Source organism: Theobroma umbraticum, unplaced genomic scaffold (genome assembly GCF_002168275.2).
Source record: "Theobroma umbraticum cultivar Fairchild unplaced genomic scaffold, ASM216827v3 scaffold_51.0, whole genome shotgun sequence".
Classification (NCBI taxonomy): Eukaryota; Viridiplantae; Streptophyta; class Magnoliopsida; order Malvales; family Malvaceae; genus Theobroma; species Theobroma umbraticum.
Window position 1 is genome coordinate 6,846,688 of NW_018397260.1, and position 19,401 is coordinate 6,866,088.

At 34.2% G+C, this 19,401-nt stretch overlaps 2 protein-coding genes across 3 annotated transcripts; both read left to right on the forward strand.

Annotated features, from left to right (window-relative positions):
- The first annotated feature begins 8,515 nt into the window (after positions 1-8,515).
- Positions 8,516-12,125, forward strand: LOC110416627 (TRAF-type zinc finger-like protein). Its single transcript, XM_021428654.2, has 6 exons — positions 8,516-8,668; positions 8,778-8,838; positions 9,732-9,867; positions 10,672-10,809; positions 10,903-11,021; positions 11,783-12,125. Exons 2-6 carry the CDS (start codon positions 8,795-8,797, stop codon positions 11,940-11,942), a joined length of 597 nt encoding a protein of 198 aa, XP_021284329.1. The 5' UTR covers positions 8,516-8,668; positions 8,778-8,794; the 3' UTR covers positions 11,943-12,125.
- A 675-nt stretch (positions 12,126-12,800) lies between these two features.
- LOC110416322 (uncharacterized) lies at positions 12,801-18,784 on the forward strand. Of its 2 annotated transcripts, none has more exons than XM_021428291.2 (16): positions 12,801-13,096; positions 13,477-13,574; positions 13,734-13,855; positions 14,197-14,247; positions 14,762-14,881; positions 14,961-15,080; positions 15,559-15,700; positions 15,965-16,135; positions 16,240-16,395; positions 16,495-16,601; positions 17,007-17,097; positions 17,281-17,422; positions 17,499-17,655; positions 17,986-18,102; positions 18,184-18,310; positions 18,415-18,784. In XM_021428291.2, the coding sequence occupies exons 1-16, from the start codon at positions 13,015-13,017 to the stop codon at positions 18,655-18,657; spliced, it is 2,046 nt and encodes a 681-aa protein (XP_021283966.1). In that variant the 5' UTR covers positions 12,801-13,014; the 3' UTR covers positions 18,658-18,784. The 2 variants fall into 2 exon arrangements, with proteins under 2 accessions (XP_021283966.1, XP_021283967.1); XM_021428292.2 differs by having other exon boundaries at positions 13,495-13,574.
- Positions 18,785-19,401: the final 617 nt, after the last annotated feature.

The following is a 19,401-nucleotide window of genomic DNA, read 5'->3' on the forward strand; positions in this document are numbered from 1 at the left end:
ATTTTGGGGAAAATCTTCTTTTTTCAATAAAATTCGAATTTGTGTCTTTAAATTTTAAAATGGCCGTTGTGTCCCCCGGTGCAGCTGTGGGAGTGGTGGGCTAAAGTGACAGCGCTGGAGAGGAGGCTGTCATTGTCAAGGACAACCACCTGATTATTTTATTTTTGAGCACCAGTAAACATTGCGTGAAAATGCAAAAAATAAATAAATATATATATATGATTTATTCAGTTTTATAAGACTTACCAAGAAGTCAATTGGCTTCCATTTCTTTTTTCTTTTCTTCTCCTTTATTGGGTACGGTTCTTCAAAAATTCAATAACTCTGTGCAGTTCAATTCAAATTTGTTAGCTTTAATAAACTCTTTTTGTCATTAAAAATGCAGGTGGTCATTTTATAAGCTTGAAAAGTAAATACATCAATTCTGATTTTGTTTTATTTGGTTTAAATTCAATCTACTGTTGGTGCAAAATTTACAAGCTAATAATGAATATTAATAATAAGTAGCCCTTAATCTCCCATTTCTAATGAAAGTGAAATTCAAATAATATATATATGCACAAGATTGATTTAGAATAATGAAAGGGTAGATAATCAAACATTAACTTTGATTTTAAATCAACTTTTGATCGTTAATAATTAAAAGAAAAAAGCAAGTGGTGCATGCCAAAACCTTTTATATATTCAGATATGTACTATGACAATCAATTTAAGAAAGATTAGGCCTATATATATATATATAGACAACGGTGTTTATGATTAATATCTTAAACCGTTTTATTAAAAAGGATGTATGAGCTAACCATTAAGGTTAAGCAAATGACCCAAAAACGATAGATATTGAAATGGAAACTATTAACAAGTCAATCTAACAGAATTAGGTCTGTGATTTTGATCTTTAGGTCTGATTCATTCATAGTCATTTTTTTTTGTGGGATAATGTATGATGATTAAGAAAGTGTCTTGAAGTTGTTGGACAAAGCTATTGTTGGCTAGATTTATAGCAGTCCTTGACCTCCTGCAAGAAAGATTGATCCTTTTATTGGGTGACATCAAACAAAATTCTCAACAGTTTGCTCCAACCAAGCTTCGCCTGCTCTACAAAATGCTTTCTCAAAATGGGTAAAAGGATGTTTGGATTTATTTGGCAACTTGTCAAGCCACAATCCATGTCTTCCTAAGTAAGCATCAAAGTCATCCAATTAAAGCAACTGCTTAGACATTTAGCCCACTGCCCACCACCTTAGAAAAATTAAATGAAAAAAAAATTAGTAAAACATATGGGGTAAAAAAAGCACCGAACAGGCAAAATAAATGGCGTTGGTATTGTTCCAATTTAGTTTAAGTCAAATCAAAGGCGAGAGTCACGAAAAAGCTGACGACCATGTAATTTCACTTGAAAAGATATGAAAGATAATATGCTATTGCCATGATAATGCCTGTCATTTCCTACCGTGATGTTGCGCTTTTTCTACGTGGAAAACCACTCTCCCATAATTTTTCTGAGGACATCCTCGTCATTTCAGCTGAAGCACAGGAACATATCTGGCATTGAATGGGAAGGCAGGGGCGATTTGGGTCATTAAACTGGCTGACTTGGGTGCGCCACCACGTGTCAGAAAAAGATGTGGAGGATGGGAAAGGGGTTTCCATTTTTAAGTTTTTAAGGTTTCCTAATTAGGAAATTGGAGGTCGTGCAGCGGCACTCAAAAACTCCCAGTTTCAGGGCGAAAATATCCAAAAACTTTTGATGTTGCCAAGGATCCTGAAATATGTTTTTCTTCCCACTATATAATTTGTCAGTAAGAACAGGCACCTGATCCTCTGTGTTTCTTCCTTAAGTTTCTGACAAACCAAGTTCCCAGGTTGTGGCACTGTCAACCCATCAGCTCATCTGAAACCCACCTATAGATCTTCGGATCTATTAAATTAAAGCATTAGATTTAGCGACACTCAACTTGCACAAATCTTTCTACTCCTCCATCAAGAAAATCCCTACGTGGGAATTTGTACAAAATTGGGAGTTCCTTCCTCTTGTTTAGGTAGAGATAAGATGGAGATAATTCATACTCATAAGCATTAATTTATCATCCATAGCATAAATAATTATAACAAAGGAAAATATAGCACATCATGTTGGAATGACATCTTGATGATTTATTATTATTAAGCAAACTTATGTTATTCAAACTTTTAATTATTGATTGTATCTATAAAAAAGTTTTTAAATATGACAATAATTCTTAGGAGGGTCTTGAGCTACCTTAATGGAGTTTAAATATGATTGCTCTGTTAAAAAGTCATTGGTTTGCAATAATTATATCGGTAAATGTATTCTTATGTTTTTAAAGTAAATCACATGTTGCCTTTAGTGCCAATAGGTAGACTCTTGCTTCTTTTTTTAGAGATTAGTCAATATCAAAAGGGGTGAAAGGAGAAATGTGTTCTTTAAAAATAAAAAAGGGGAAGAAGGTGAAGGTTGGAGTGTGGGGGAAGTCGTGAATGTGACAAGGATGCAATAAAATCATAAGGATGCTCTTTCTCGATATGTATAATTCATTCATTATGTTCGGTTTAGAGTTAAATATGATGAATAATTATTTATATAAGTTGCTTTCAAGTGATTCAAAATATAATGATTATGAATCCAGCTGTCTGTATAAAAAAAATATAATCAAAATTATGTATGACGACAAAATTATTATCCTTTTGTCATAATCAACTGACAATTCATTTAAAATGCATATATACTTTTTGGTAATCACGCATTATTTTTAAAATGAGATTTCAATTTCAAATCACTCATTTCTCCGTTTAACTTTTAAATTAAGAGAAAACTTAAATTTTTTTATCAAGTATAACTCGTTATACGCAGAATTATAAATTATGCTAATGTTTAGTCTGCTTGTGATGTTTCTATACTTCCCTTTCCTTATTATTATTTATGTATTTATTTTTCTTTCTATTATTAAAATTGGAAAAAGGATTTGAACTCCAAATCTCTTAGTTTTTCTTCTCCTACGAGGTAAGATGTGACTGCTATATCAAGCTGATACATAATATGTTAATGTAGCCATTGTTTATTTGTAACTACAATGTTTATCATCAAAGATAACTATATAATGTACAAAAAGAATATAGTTATATTATTGAATGGGACATATAATCGGTGTCATATGACATATACAAGCATATATACACCCATATAAGTTTGTAATTATCTTCTTAAGGCAGAGGTCTAAGATTTTAATAATATTAATTTTTATGAATTTATATTAAAAAAATAAATCATAAAAGCAGATACATAATTAATGCATTCTTCATTTAATTATGTAGATTAAAAATTTGATGTAATCATGCTCTCTTACAACCCCAAGTCTTTGGGTACTTTAAAAATAATTAGGTGGAAGATGTACAACAAATTAAACCGTACGATTAAACTAATTAATTGAGAAGACTCTTAATCATACATTTCATCTTGTCAAGAAATGGATTTTCTTTATAAATGAAAAGAAAAGTTACTTCGTTGTATAGTATTAGCCCAAATCTACAACACAGATGCATTATATGAAGGAAATGCCTCATAATAAAAATACATATACCTCTAATTTAATTAACAATCAGGTCTATAACATCAAAACATGATTAATATCTTCCTGACTTCCTCCCATTGCACCTTCTGTCAATCGAACAAATAATTATACCAATACATATAGGAGGTCCTACTTGAATCTGAAAAATTTAAAAATGAAAAAGCATATTCCTTTTATGTATTTTCTTTTCATTTTCATGATTTCAAATGCATTTGTTGAAATATATATATATTTATATTTATATATTTACACCTTAGGGTAGATTGTAGCATCTTTAAAAAGATGTACTTAAAATAAGAAAAAATTTATCATCTTTGCAAATGCTTCATTTACATATGATTAAATTCAAGTCAATTTTTTTGGTTCAGCTTGCTAATTGAACTGCATCATAAAATTTATGTTTCCTTTTTGGGATGATGATGGTCTTGTGAATATCCATGGTAGATCCATCACTTGCGGCAATCTGTCAAACAATCCAGTGTCCTATGCCACTAAAGGTAATGCAAGTTGCGTTGGATGGCAACTTTACAATTTTAAAATCAATAAAATAATGATAAATGCAGGTTCATCTGGGCAGATAATGGCACCACAATGGCTTAAAACAGTGATCTATATCCACTTTTGGAACATACTATATATATAATACTTCTACATTATGATGCTTGTATTTATAATTTAATTAATTACGTTGAAGTTGTGTAAAGAATGAATTTAATGTATTACTCCTCTTAAACTATGCTATGTTATAAGAAATAAAAAAATGGCCTCATGAAAGAGATGGGAAAGGAAAAGGACAAAAAAACCAAAGAAAGGAAACAATCACGTTCAACTTTTTTTTCCCTTAAATATAGTAGCAAGTCTTCCATGCCAGCCATTTTAATTAATTCAGAGTCCTAGCCCACATGGGAAAGAAACCCTTATCTTATATAAATGTTTAAAACATGTTAATGTCAACTCAGATGAGTTTTTGGTTGAAAAACCAGACCAGATTTGATATAGGAGCTTTCTTGTATTAGGGCACACAGCAACCTTAATTTTCTCTAAAATTAATATATATAATATGATTATATTTCAAGCAGAAGTTGGAAAAAAATACCGTTCAAATGAAGTTTAATTTGCATTATGATCCATTGATCGAATTCTGAACCCATATTATCCGGATATATGATCATGTCCTCCACTAACCTTGTAAAAGCATGTGATGCTGTATGATGTGCACAAAACACAATCCTAGGATTCTTCTCAACTTTGGATAATTTTAAATATCCGATCAGGTAAGCTGTAGTCATTGCTCGAGGTTGATGTTCCATTCCAGGAACAAAAATCTGTGATCATGGGCAGCCAAAAACACGTGAAGACGACACCAACGTCAGCGTTGGCCAGTACATGCTGTTCTTCCCCTCCCCGTTATGGAGTTCTGTCCAATGGCAGAACAAAAGGTTTAACTTCTTCGAATGATCAGAGGCAAAAAGCACCTGAAAGTTTGCCTTTAGGAATTAATCGTGCTCTAACATGTACAACTTGTTAAATTTTACTCCATATTTTTGCAACTTCTGCTGAGAATTACGGCATTTTCAGTTCTGGGGTAAAAAGGGCTGTTTAATAGTTATATAGACTAGGGTTGGGAGCTGCTCGAAACCTGAAACTACGATTGGTCGAACCCACGTGAACCACGTGGGCCTAGTCCAATAAAATTTGATGCTACTTTAAGAATAGACCAATGGGAATCATTTGGGATTAAGGAGGAGAAAATAAAGGGAAATGGGTTAGAATAATATAATTTTCCAAGCTTCCAACAAAAAAGCAAGGACAAGTGTCAATCATCAGCCCAATGATATTAGTGCATGGACCAAGAAAAAGGCCATTTCCCATTATGACTTGCATTACTTTAATCCACCCCCAAACAAAAAAAGAAAAGACTGGGAAGAGTTGCTTTTTAAATATGCAAAGTCATTTTCTCATTTGCTAATTAGTACTAGTTGTTTTTAATTTGCTGTGTTCGATGTTTATTGCTGAGAGAGCAAGCAATCTTTATCTTTAGAGATTTGGCCTTTTTAAGGAAGGAGGAGAAGGGCATGATGTTTCCTTTGGAAATGGCTGTGGCTCCACCTGAAAGCTCTTTTCCCAGTGGATATGCCAAACCCATTGAACAATATTGTGAAACAAACTTGTACTTTTCATGATTAGAAAATACAACCGCAAAAGAATGTGCATGGAATTTTTACATAACAACAAGAAACAAAAGTTGAACTTTTCTTTTCCCTAAATCTTGGCTTTGGGTTAAGTATAAGATGGGCTTTTCTGTCAAATGTGTCTCATCATTTCCAGTCCACTTTTCTTGTTCATCAATTTCCATGTTCGAGCTTTGCTTTTTACCTTGTACACTCAAGTCTTTACCCTCCAACCGATCAAAAATTTATCATTTATTACAGATGAAATAATTAATAAATCATTTATTAATCTAATTTCTACTGTATAATTTATAATACCCGTAAAATTAGAGGACATGCATTTTCTATATATTAATCATAATTTTGTTTATTTACCCTTAGTGAACTAATCGATCGTTGAACAACCATCTAATTTGATGCCATATGTTGATTCTGAGCAATTACTTAATAGCAACTTGAAAGTATAATCTGTATTGCAACACAATGATACCGCATGCCACAATTGACTAGACAATTTTTAATGTCAAATCTTCAACTTTTACTCTATTTATTGATTGGATATGATGGATAATATATATTATTTTATATTTTGTTTTATCATGAGTACAAACTACAAAGCAACACGCTATCCCCATACTTTCCTTTTTAGCCAAAATGCAGTCTCTAGGCTTCACAAGTTTCAAATATGAGCTAATTTGAGTAAACATTAATTAGTAACAAAGGGTAAAAATTATTTCTAGAATTTTTTTAATGGAATATAGATCCTATTTGTCTTGGTGTCAATTTAAATAGTTAAATTTACCTAAAACTAGGAGGTACGCGAATATAATAAATTAGAGAGATTGGTGCATATACCAATTTTATTTTTTATTATCACTTCAATTAATTCACTTAAAGCTAATAGATGGATGAATATGATAAATTAAAAAGATGCATATTTCTTTTTATTGATATGAAAAAGGTAAATTGGAATCCAACTCATTTTAAGTATAAAACTCATTAAGAATTAGTGGCATGCAAGGCTTATCCAGGGGCGGAGCTTCTCATTGCTTTGGAGGATATATATATATATATATAATAACATCATTACTATTAATATATATATTTTGGTATGTTCAATATTTTTTGGTATCTTTTAAATTATTAAAAATTAAATAACATATAAAGTTTTCTTTAACTGTTAAGTGTTTTTTTTGTTTGACCTCCTTTTCAAAAATACTCTAACTCCACCCCTAGGCTTATCTATAGACGTAATTCAAGTGTGCTAGCTATTGTTTTAATATTTTTCTCCCAAAAAGGAAACTTAGTTTGTATTAATTTAGAACTAACTTAATTATAAGTGTGCCTTTGTTTCCATCTCAATTATTATCAACACCGTCATGCGGCCGAACTGCAGATGCAAGCATCGATCAAATAGGAAGCTTGGACAAGGGGAGAGGGGGAGTTGGGGGAACCTAATTTGCAATATTCCTAGAATAGGAAAGGTCCAAACCCCGACTTAGAATAACTTAATTTTTCCTTTCCATTGTCTTCAAAGCACCAATAAAGAGCAGAAACTCATAGGATCAAAGGTAAAGGACAGGGGTTCAATTTATAATTAAAGGAAAAGATTTCCTATGAGGACATTAACATAATAATTGCAGAATCCTGTTTATCAAGTTAATTAATTAGTACGTACCCTTTTAATACCATATTATTAATTAATTACATTAACCGACAACATGGTGCAACATTATATATTCTAAAGCAGAAAAGAAAAATTTGGAGGCTTCGTGCACAATAGTTGGTAAAGATGGAGGTGAGTTAGGTTCATTGCTTACTTCAGGTCGTTAAGACCATCAGTTGTTAGTTTTCTTTATACATTTTTATTCAATTTTGGAGGCTTTTTTCATTATAAAGCCGTCTAGGTTTCTACCCATGCACGGCAGCCTGGTGTGGAAAACGTTGTCGCGATGGCTAAAAATAAATGCACTCAATTGGCTAACCTTAGGGGATTTAAGTTATCTTTATTAGATAATGCATAACCAAAAAGAAACCGAACAAATATTGAACAAGCTCACCAATGAAGCAAAAGCTTAGAATTGTTAATTTGTTAGGTAAAAATAGAGGGCCACCTAACTTTCAATTAGGCTATAGCTAAAGATTCCTTAGAGTGGACACTTCCCAAACCGAGTTAGTACTTATTAATTAACCATTTGGAAGAGTCAAGGTTCTGAACTAGAGATTTTATATACATAAAGTTTCCGCAAATGTATATATACATAAATGCATGGTTAAATTAAGTTGAACTACTAGTAAAGATAATGCGAAAAGTGCAATATTTGCCTTAGGAAATATTTTACATTGATTAGTAAATTATATATATATTAATATATTATAAGATTTTTCATCTTTTTTCTAAATTAGTATACGTATAAGTTATGTATATAAATGTATATACAATAATATACTGAAATTTTTATTTAATTTCTTCCTCGTAACCAAGGAATTTTTTGATTTGTTAAGAAAAGAAAAGAAATTAATTGATAATTTTTGTAGATTTATGAAAATGGAAATCAAGCTATCATAGAGTTATTTCTGAAGGGTTACTGCTGAAGGCCCAATCATGAAATTTAAGTCCAAAAACTTTAAAAGGCCATGGCCCAAATTGCCGATAATCGTGGCACTCACCGCCTTGAAAGGCGCGTGGGGGAAAAAGCTGAATGGTGTACTCCATGGGTGGTCCCAAAGGCCAAAGTCATTCATCTAAAGTTGTTCGCTCAACCAAAGAAGTAATTAATTGAAACTCTCTGAGTCTTCGCTCTGATTTTCTTTTTTTTATTTTATTTTCTCCTCTCTTACGAATCTTGAAAAAAGGAACAGGGAAAGAGGAGAGTCTCGAACGAAAATCCAGGCTTCTTGCAGGTTTAATTAGTAATCTTCATCACTAAATTTTAATTCGCCCTTGTCCGATTTCCCCCTCAATTAATTATTTTTCATTGATTTCTTATTATTATTTTTATGTGGACCAAAGATTTTGAGCGGATCGCTATGGCAATTGCTTCGGACGAAACCACGCGCATATGCAATCACTGGTATTTTGTGATCATTTTAACGCTTTCTTCGAATTATATACTTTTGTGATCGTTTCTAGAATTAATTTTAATTCGTTGAATTGTCAACGTAATTTGCTTTCTTGTCTTCCTGATCTCAGTTCTTTTGGTTGTTTGTTCTCTTATCATCTGAGATTTTGTTTATATAAGCTTAAAAATTCGCATTTCTCTTTTGAATTTTTAAAATTGCGTTGCGGAGGATTCTTGTTACCTGATTTGTTCAGAGTTCGTGTAGTAGGGGATTAATTCATGCATAACCAAATGATTAGTAATTTAAGTTGACCGAACCAAGCTGGAATGGGAGTGAGTTTATTGACTTTCCTTTTTCAATGTCGTTTAGGACCTAAAATTATGTTTGTTCGATGTGTTTATGGTTGCATTGAGTCCATGTGATCAAGGCGTTTGTCTATATCAATAGCTGAAATCTATTGAAGTATGAAAATTTGGCTTCGACCATTGGGCATTTTGAACATTTCAATATAGGTGTTGGTAGTTTTTATGGAGGTTCTTTCTTTGGTTGTGCTTGTTTCCTTTAACAATGACTTTGTAATCCAAGTATAAGGGACCTTGAAGTGTGCTTTATGTTTTCTGTACATAGTTGGGATGGTGAAAATGAGTTGTAAATCACAGATTACCCGGGTTCATATCTATTGCCTTGTTCTTATGCAAGATTGAAGTACATTATTGGTCTTTGAATCTTGTGTTGATGTATTCCTTAGTTTTGAAGTGGTTGCTAATTAATTTTTAATGTTGCAATGATGTCCTTTATTAATAAAGTTTTATGAGGATGGAGGTGTACTCAAATATGTAACAGTTTTGGAAATCCCATTGCCCAGGAAATTTTAATGAGTATTTTCACCTTTCAAATGTTTCAGTGACAGGCCCATACCTTCTTCAAATATTGATTTGCATTATGCCCATTGCGTCCGGAATCTAGAAAAATGTAAAGTTTGTGGTGATATGGTTCCAAAAAAGCATGCTCAGGAACATTTCTTAAACACCCATGCTCCGGTATGTGAGTTTAGGTCTTTCTGATTCTTTTCAAATGAATCAATTCTTATCTTTGTTGTTTCCTTTCTCTGCTTTTCCCATCGTTATGATAGCTTTCTGATGCTACTGGAGCTGGAAGCTGTAAAATTGTGTGATCTTTGTGTTTAGCTTAATAAATAGCAATAGGTTATAGCATTCAAATCTTGCCAAAATGTTGGAATTTTTCTTAGGTTGATATTTTTTTTTCAATAAATATTTTGGGAAGAAGGGGTGGGGAAGGGATAACTAAGTTGTCAATGTATTTGACATATTCTTCATGTTGCCATCCTAATTATCTTATTGGCCTAGGATATGTGGTTTTTCTTCCAAAGCAAATTGATAAAGCCTGTTTAGATTGATGGATATTTGAGTTGATAATCCGCCCTTCCTTCTTTATTCCACCATTTGAACTCAAGTCTTTTCTTTTTGGTTTGGATTTCTCAATTTGTCTAGAAGGGAAGACTATTTTCTCAGATTATGGTTATAAGGTAGAAACAAATTATCAACCTCCTGAAAGTTACTGTAAATGTTCATTTTTATGAAAGTTTGAAATATTATTTAGAGAAACAGAAGAGAATACAAAGACTCCAGTTAGTCCTTTAATGATGAACAATAATGGGTAGGTGTTGTCTACCATGATTTTGGTTAGCCAAGATTGTTGTGGGTTGATTCAATTGTGCTTGTGTATGTCTGTATGTAATGTGCAAGTGCATTTCTACTATAAAATCTAACATAATGCATGTATTAACATTTGTGATGCTATTGACCACATATGTATGCAAGCAGGTGGCCTGTTCGCTGTGCAGTGAGACAATGGAACGTGAAATTCTAGCTATCCATAAAGGTGAAAATTGCCCCCAGAGGATTGTTACTTGCGAGTTCTGCGAGTTTCCATTGCCTGCTATTGATCTGGCTGAGCATCAGGTACTAATTTTGTTATCATTTTTCAATATAAGGATTCGGATGGTATGTGTTAGATGAAATTGTTACTATATTACTGTTGCTTTGTGATTTTAGGAAGTCTGTGGGAACCGGACGGAGCTGTGTCATCTGTGTAACAGATACATTAGACTGAGAGAAAGATATAACCATGAAAGTAGGTGTACTGGTGTTGCAGAAAATGTGGGATCTTCCAGGTACATATAACATATGCTATAACTTACCATTGGAATGTTTTGGGTAGATGTATTGATCACTTATAACTTTTTCACAAATTATTTTTCAATTTTTAAGCTTGTTATCGATGGCCTACGTCAAGAATTTATATTTTTGTCTTCATAGTATCTAGCAGGCAAAAGTTGGTAACTTGTGTGGTTTAGGTTAGCATTTTGTACTCATTGCAAATTTCAGTCTGCAAATTGAGAACTAGTAGTTACTGCAAAGTGTTCATTGCTTTCTGTGGACTATATTGTCGTGTGAAGAGCTAGTTCTTTGGGTAATTGGGTTTGATTCTGCATTCTGTTCAAAGATAGCTAGTTAAAGTATTTACTTAGCTTGTGATTTTATTTTGAAAAAGATGGTTTTAGCTGTGATGTGTAATTAATGGTTGCATAAGCCATGATCATTGTCCTTTTTCCCCTCCCTTTCATCAATGGCAAGAACGGCACCCCCTACTTAAGCCAGAAAATAGTGCATAATTTAACTTGTCTTTGTGTCACCTTGATATGAATGGGACTTGACTCCATTCTGGCAAATACCATCAGATCAAGCCCAAGAACTTGAGTTTGTTTTGCACCTAAGATTTACGGAAACAACGTTTTAACGCACCGCATGTACTTAAGTATTTGTTATCTGAAAATTGTGTCAGATTGGCCTTTTGTTTCCTGCCTTGCCTTAAGAGAAATATTTTACACCAATTATCATGGGTTTAAGTAATGGATTTGGGACCTCATTTTAGGGATGTGAGAGCTGCTGAAAGGGAGCAAGGTGCTCAGAGAAGGCAGCCACCTGAATATTCACGGAGAAGACTTCTATTCACCATTGCAATAACAGGCATTGCTGTTCTATTAGGGTCACTTTTTTTCCAGAAGAAGACAGAGACCAGTCAGGTGCATTAGCAGAGTAGAGGATACACACTGGGCTTATGTAAATCAGCTTGAGAGCTAAATATTCCATTTCTGTATCTCAAATTATCCTAGAGCTTATATTTATTGTTGCTGTATCAAACTCATTCAGATTGTGATCATAATATACTGACAGTATATTTGCTTCTTCGTTCATAAAAATTTTTATACATGAAACGACTGCCTTTTTGCAACTCCAAATTATAACAATAATAATAATAATGCTAAATGTACCAAAAATATTATGAAAACCAAATTTTTATCACAATAATGTGTCAGCTATGTACTATGAATGTCATATTGCGGACTTGGTGTGCATTGTGCCCTGGCTGGCATCATCCTAAACATAATCTGCCCCGATTCTAACGCAGGAAGTTCTCTGAGATTGACTAAATCATCTGACCGGGTAGTAGTTCAGAGCCAAACGCCAACGGCTTGCCTTTTTTATGATCATTTTTCTTTGAGATGAGCGATAAAAAATGAGCAAATATTTCACCGGTTAAAATCGAATCAATTTTGTTACTATGATATCGGGACATTAAGCCTTTGAATTCCAAAGAATAAGCAAATAATTAGTATTTCTTTTTAAATTTTTTTTGTTGCTAAATTATGATTCCATAATTATGCTTTTCGTTGTTACATTTAATGAGGTTCAGATTTTAATTTATATATATATATATATTTATAATTATACGTTTTAAGAAAATAAAAAGGAATTTCTTTTCTCATTCCCCCTTTGCCATTATCACAAGTGGCAACGGCTTTCATAACTGAATCCATGTTAAAAATGTAGAAAAGCATATTTTTTTAGTACAATAATAATTAATAATAATTATTATTATTATTTATAATATAATGAGAGACGCTCTCCTCAACGGTTGAAAACTTACCCGCCACTGTAACTGTCGCCGAATATCAACCACCATAACAAACGGTAGTTCTCTGATCGCTTACGGCCGCATCTACGCCGAAAGCATCTCCGATCACCCGATCATTGCCATCACCGCCGTTTCTCTCTCGTGCGATGAACTTACGCCAGCCTGATTCGCTGACAGACTGATCGTACATGTCACGCACACTGCAGAGGATCATAGAATTTTTCAGTGGCTGCGGCCGCTGTAACAAACGTAACAGGAATGAAAGGCAAGGTAATTTAAAATTTTAAAATTGTTGCTTTCAATTGTATAGTGACTGTGGAGATGTTTATTTATTTTGGAAATTTCACGTTGAAGTGAAATGATAAGGATTTGATTGAAGCCATCTTCAATGAAGGGACTGGCAATAGTGAAGTCTTGGCGTGGAAGCAGTAAAGCCAAGTTATGATCAAGATCCTATATTCGAAATTTACAATTTCTTTCGGACATTTTCCATTATCTTATTATATTCTTGCTTTAGGTTTCTTAATGCAATATCCCACGCTATGCAGAGATTGCTTTGTTTCTCTAACCCAAAGCCTCGAACATTTTGCATCTTTTTTAATTGATTTATTTCTCAATTTTGATAAATTGTAACACTTTTTATAAAATAGTTTCTTTTGAATTTTCAGATATATTGATCATGAATCAGGATATAGCTTGTGCTCCCATGCCACCTCAAGGGGTCCGATTGCATATTCAAGACCGTTATGTAAGTCACTTTCGTCTGATTTTCTTTGGATTCCCAGAAATTGTTAGAATTTGATATGCATGGATATATGAGTTGAATGGAGTCTTTTGGAGATTAGCAGTTGATGGGGTTTGATTTGGTTGTGAGTATCCTTTCTGCCAATATTCAAAATGTTTGCAGGTGGTGATGGATAATGGCATATGTCAAGTCACATTATCAAAGCCTGGGGGTATTGTTACTGGTATACGGTATAATGGCATAGACAACTTGCTTGAAGTTCGAAACAAGGAAACTAATAGAGGGTATGTAGCATTACATAAATCTGCTGCCAAATTATGTTTTCTTTTCTAGTTGCTTCTGCTCGTGGTGATAGTTAAGGATCTGTAGATTTGGAACTAATTAAGTGCATGGCAATAAAAACTGTTAGCTAATAGGCATTTCAAAGCATAGAATTAATTTAATGAAATCAAGACGCTAAGTAAGACTATGTAACTTAGAGGAAGGAGCATTTGTAGGTGCCATAGAAAAAGTGTTACAATACAGGCAAATTTTCTTACAGTCCCTTGCTTAGAAGTGTTTCTTACATATTTTTCTGTCATACACAGCAAAACCACAGCATTTGACTGATTTTTTCTGATTGTAGGTACTGGGACCTGCACTGGAATGAAATAGGAGGGAAGGGAATATTTGATGTGTACGCCCATTGTCCTCTGCTCTGCATATATGAGAACCACCGAATAACACTTCGACTTAACTTCATTAGGCCAGATTTTAATTCTAAAAGTCTCTTTTTTGGGCCCTCTACTTGGACTGGCCGAATAGGTTTCCTAAATTTTTTATTTTTTAACGCAAGATGGGTAGGAAGCTACGTTGCAACAAGATTTTGATGCATTGAACAGAGAAACTTGGTTGATCTAAATTTTATAATACATATAAAAGGCTTTCCTATTTAAGCTAGTTCATGCTATCAACATGCTCTGCATACGAGATTCTCTTTCTATATATCTCAAAAGCATTGTCATTATTGTTTTCCTTTCAAACAACTATTTCTTCTTTGCTTACAAAGTTTACTATCAATTTTTTCCTTTTTATTGACTTCGATATTTCAATCAGGATTGGATAAAATGGTTCAGATTTTGATTATACTTGATTTATTAACCATAAAATAATTACCATTGTGGTTATACTAAAGTATTATTGCTGTGCAGGATTCAAGGGACAAGTTTTAGGGTTATAATGGAAAATGAGGAACAAGTTGAGCTCTCGTTCACAAGAACTTGGGATCCCTCTCTCGAGGGCAAGTACATTCCCCTAAATATTGATAAAAGGTCCTTGCTTAAACCATACATAGGTTTGTTATCGAGATTTTCAGCTACAGAATTATTAATCATGACTATCTTTCTCCAGGTTTATAATGCTTCGTGGTTCATCAGGCTTTTACTCCTATGCCATTTATGAGCATTTCAAAGAATGGCCTGGTTTTGAGCTTGGGGAAACCAGAATTACTTTCAAGCTCAGAAAAGAGAAGTAATAAATGCATAGCATGTTCTTCCTTTAACAGATCGGCTGCTTACAGCTTTCTAATGGATTTCTTTGAAAAACCAACAATGTCAAGTGAAAATTTGAAAACTTTGTTATTTGTCCAGAAATGCTATTATAAGAAAATATCCTTTTTTTTCCCTGTCAATCCAGGGTTATGATTCAGTGACAGACAACTTAGTATTGGTGAATTTATTTTGTATCAATTGATTGACTCAACTATAAGTTTTCATTTTAAGAATTATGTGTTATAGCATGTTAAAGGTAGCTTCCAGTCATTGTTTAAAGCTAGTTATGCAATTCACTAATTCTAGATAGGTTAAGAAATGGATTGAACAGCAGTATGGGACATCAAGTTCGTTTAAACTTAAGTATAGCTATTTAGCCACCTATGTATGGTTTCAAGTGAAATAATTTTTAGTAAGTAAAAATTGGTTGATTTTGTGGACTTTTGAATTTGTCACAGGTTTCAATACATGGCCATAGCAGATAACAGGCAAAGATACATGCCCTTCCCTGATGACCGATCAACTGGAAGATGCCAACCTTTGGCTTATCCAGAAGCAGTTCTTTTTGTCAATCCCATGGATCAGAGGCTAACAGGCGAGGTACTTCTTGCATGCCCATTCTCCTCCTTATGTGCTTTCTCTAGGCCATTTTATTTTTCTCCATCATCGACAGTAAGCACTTTGTAATTAGATTGTGAGCAGATCCCAAACTTTGCTCTAGCCAATGTGGCAAAGCATAAATGTCGTTTGTCTTCATTAAGTCAAAATTTCTAACCCTAGCTCGGTTAAGTTCTAGGGATGCTTTTTCCATATCGTATGGACTTAGGAATGCATATTGTTTTACTATGACTTCTTGACTTGCAGGTGGATGACAAGTACCAGTATTCATGTGAGAACAAAGATCTTCGGGTCCATGGTTGGATCTGCTTTGACCCACCGGTGGGGTTCTGGCAAATCACACCTAGCGATGAGTTCAGATCTGGTGGACCCCTTAAACAGAATTTAACCTCACATGTAGGACCCACCACTCTGGCTGTAAGTGCTTGATCTTTGACCACCTTGTGGTTTTTTCGATAATCTGATATTCACTACTATGATCATGAACTTAAATTAACTCTCAACCCAAATGGTATCTGCAGATGTTTCTTAGTGCACATTATGCTGGGAAATACATGGTTCCACGATTTGAAGCTGGTGAACCATGGAAGAAAGTTTTTGGCCCCGTTTTCATCTATCTTAATTCTGCAACTCCTGGATATGACCCCCTTTGGCTGTGGGAGGATGCTAAAATCAAGGTTTGATATAGGAAACTCCATCCACGATTTTCTTTGAAACGGACAAGATTATTTGTAGTGACATTCTGTGAATAAAATAATTGTATAAGTGATCTGCAGATGATGGTTGAAGTTCAAAGCTGGCCATATAGTTTCCCTGCTTCAGAGGATTTTCCAAAGTCAGAACAACGGGGTAATGTTAATGGTAGACTTCTAGTCCAAGACAGGTAGGCATGCAAGACGAATAATACATCTTTCACAACTTAGTAACTTCACGAGTGGGAGACATGTTTTAGTCAGACAAACTTTGAATAGAAGCACTATTGGGAAAATTATATCGCTATTCGTAGCAGTCACTTATCAGAAAAGAGAATAGCTTATTCATAGCAGTAATTATAATATCAACTATAATTATAATAATTCTTTTTGTTGCCATGCAAGAATTGAAGAGATGTAATTTAATACAAGAAGAACCAATAAAAATTGTATTTGCGTCCTATTACTGCATTTCACTTTTATTTTATCTACATGTTAGTGGATGGTTGATCAAAACGTAATATTAGTTCCTGTTCTACTTTTTTTGTTTCACTTTTATGTAAATGTCATTCAGTTTCTAGTAATTACTTGTATAGATATATCAGCAATGACTATCTAATAGCAAGTGGGGCATACGTTGGCTTGGCTCCTCTAGGAAACGCAGGATCATGGCAAATGGAAAGCAAGGTAAGGTTGCTTGAACTTATGATAATTCCACGGAGCATGCAAAAAGCATGCTGACACTTGTGGTCCTTTATTCTTTTCTTTTGACATGTAAGTTTCATGCTTGTAATTTTTCTTGACAATGCTAGCAAAAATAATCAATTGCACTCTTAAAGAAAGTGATTTTGCTGTTGTACTTCTGCTTAGAACTACCAATTCTGGACCAAAGCAGATCAGAATGGCCTTTTCTCCATTAGAAATATACGCCCTGGTGATTATAATCTTTATGCATGGGTCCCTGGGTTTATTGGAGATTATCGGAATGAAGTTGTCATTACCATAAGCTCAGGTAGTTCATACTTTGGTGCACTCATTAATTGACTAGCATCACAATTATGATATGCTTCATGCAACATGTAGTACAGGTTGTAACATTGAAATGGGTGATATCATATATGAACCTCCAAGAGATGGACCAACATTGTGGGAAATAGGCATCCCTGATCGCTCTGCTGCAGAGTTTCATGTTCCCGATCCTGATCCAAAGTATATCAATAGACTTTTTGTTAACCATCCTGACAGGTTAGCTGCCCTCTTTTGCGTTCTTAAAAAGAGTTTTGCTATCTGATGAACTTGAGTTTTTAGGGTGAGCACGACCAGTTTCTTTTACTTTATTCGTTCAAGGAAGTGAAAACTTTAGTTCCATTAGTTTCCTAAGAAATTTTTTCACATGACCATGTAGCATTTTCTGATGGCACTAGATTTGGAAAGAAAATCCTCCTGCATGGAGCCTTCTCTTGTGGAGATCCTCTCCTCCAGTTTACTTCTTTGATGTGAACAGTCCAAGAATTTCATGCCCATGCAAATTCCTTGCTCAATATGTTCTTAGTTGCCATTTTCCTCGACTTGCAGGTTTAGGCAGTACGGGTTGTGGGAGAGATATGCAGAATTATATCCTGATGGAGACTTGGTTTACACAATCGGTGCTAGTGACTATAGGAAAGATTGGTTCTTTGCGCAGGTTGTCAGGTACAGCTTTTAACATTGGTTTTTGTTTGATCATCTGTCATTTTCTCAATATTAGTTGAGAATAATGATTGAGGATTTCAGGAAGACGAGCGATAATTCATATCAAGGAACTACATGGCAAATCAACTTCAAACTCGATAACGTGGATCGGAGTGGTACCTACAAATTGCGAGTGGCACTTGCATCTGCTACTCTAGCTGAATTGCAGGTAAAGAACTACACTGCACGGTTGATTGGGCAGGCCTTTGAAAATCTTTCTTCATTTAATTCAAACTACACCATGAAGCCTTAAAATTTTTCCTGCCCCTCTAGGTTCGGGTTAACGATCCAAATACAAATCGTCCGTTATTTACAACTGGACTGATCGGGAGGGACAATGCAATAGCAAGACATGGAATTCATGGGATCTACATGCTGTACAATGTGGACATACCAGGTACTCGGCTTGTTGAAGGGGACAACACCATCTTCTTGAAGCAACCAAGATGCAATGGCCCTTTCCAAGGATTCATGTATGACTACATTCGTTTAGAAGGTCCCCCAACATCATGTTAACTGCACTGATAGGTTTAACTATGTACTTTTAAGACCACCCTAACATGAAAGTGTATTTTGAATTTCAATGTGCTATACCAAGTAAATTAAATAATTGAAATCAGTTTAAATTAGTAAAGTAAATTAAATATTTTGTCATTAAGAAAGTAAATTGAATATTTGACACACAGAATATCAGATCCCAAATGGTATTGGGCATGCTCATTTGGCACGTTCTTTAGTGGTCACCTGTCTTTCCATTTAAAGAAGCCTGGCAAAATATACTAGCCGAATGGAAAAATGCTGGCAACCTTATAATCAGCCCAATCAACTCCTGTATGGGCTATAAATAGGCCGGAACGCCAAATCGTGTGAGGCCTACCAAGCGCGACCCACCATGGAGGGCTGGATCATGTAAAGCAGAGATCATATACCTTTTATTTAAAAATAAAAATGTCACAAAAAGATATTGTTATTGGAATAGTATCCTCGAAATATTATTCAGAGTGGGTGGAAAATCAGTTTTAATTTTCAAGAGCAATGTTCTTTCCGTGACCTAATCTTAAGATAAGTTTTTTTATTATTATTATTATAATACTTAGCACTACACATCCAAAAGTCAATCCCACGGCATATTTATGATGTTGTGATGCATGTTGTAATTGGCTGCTCCACGTAGCGACTCTTGCACGCTTTCCTTCTATATGGTACCAAACTGCGTTGGCGACCAAGTTAAGAGATTGTTGAAGATAAAAGAATTGACAA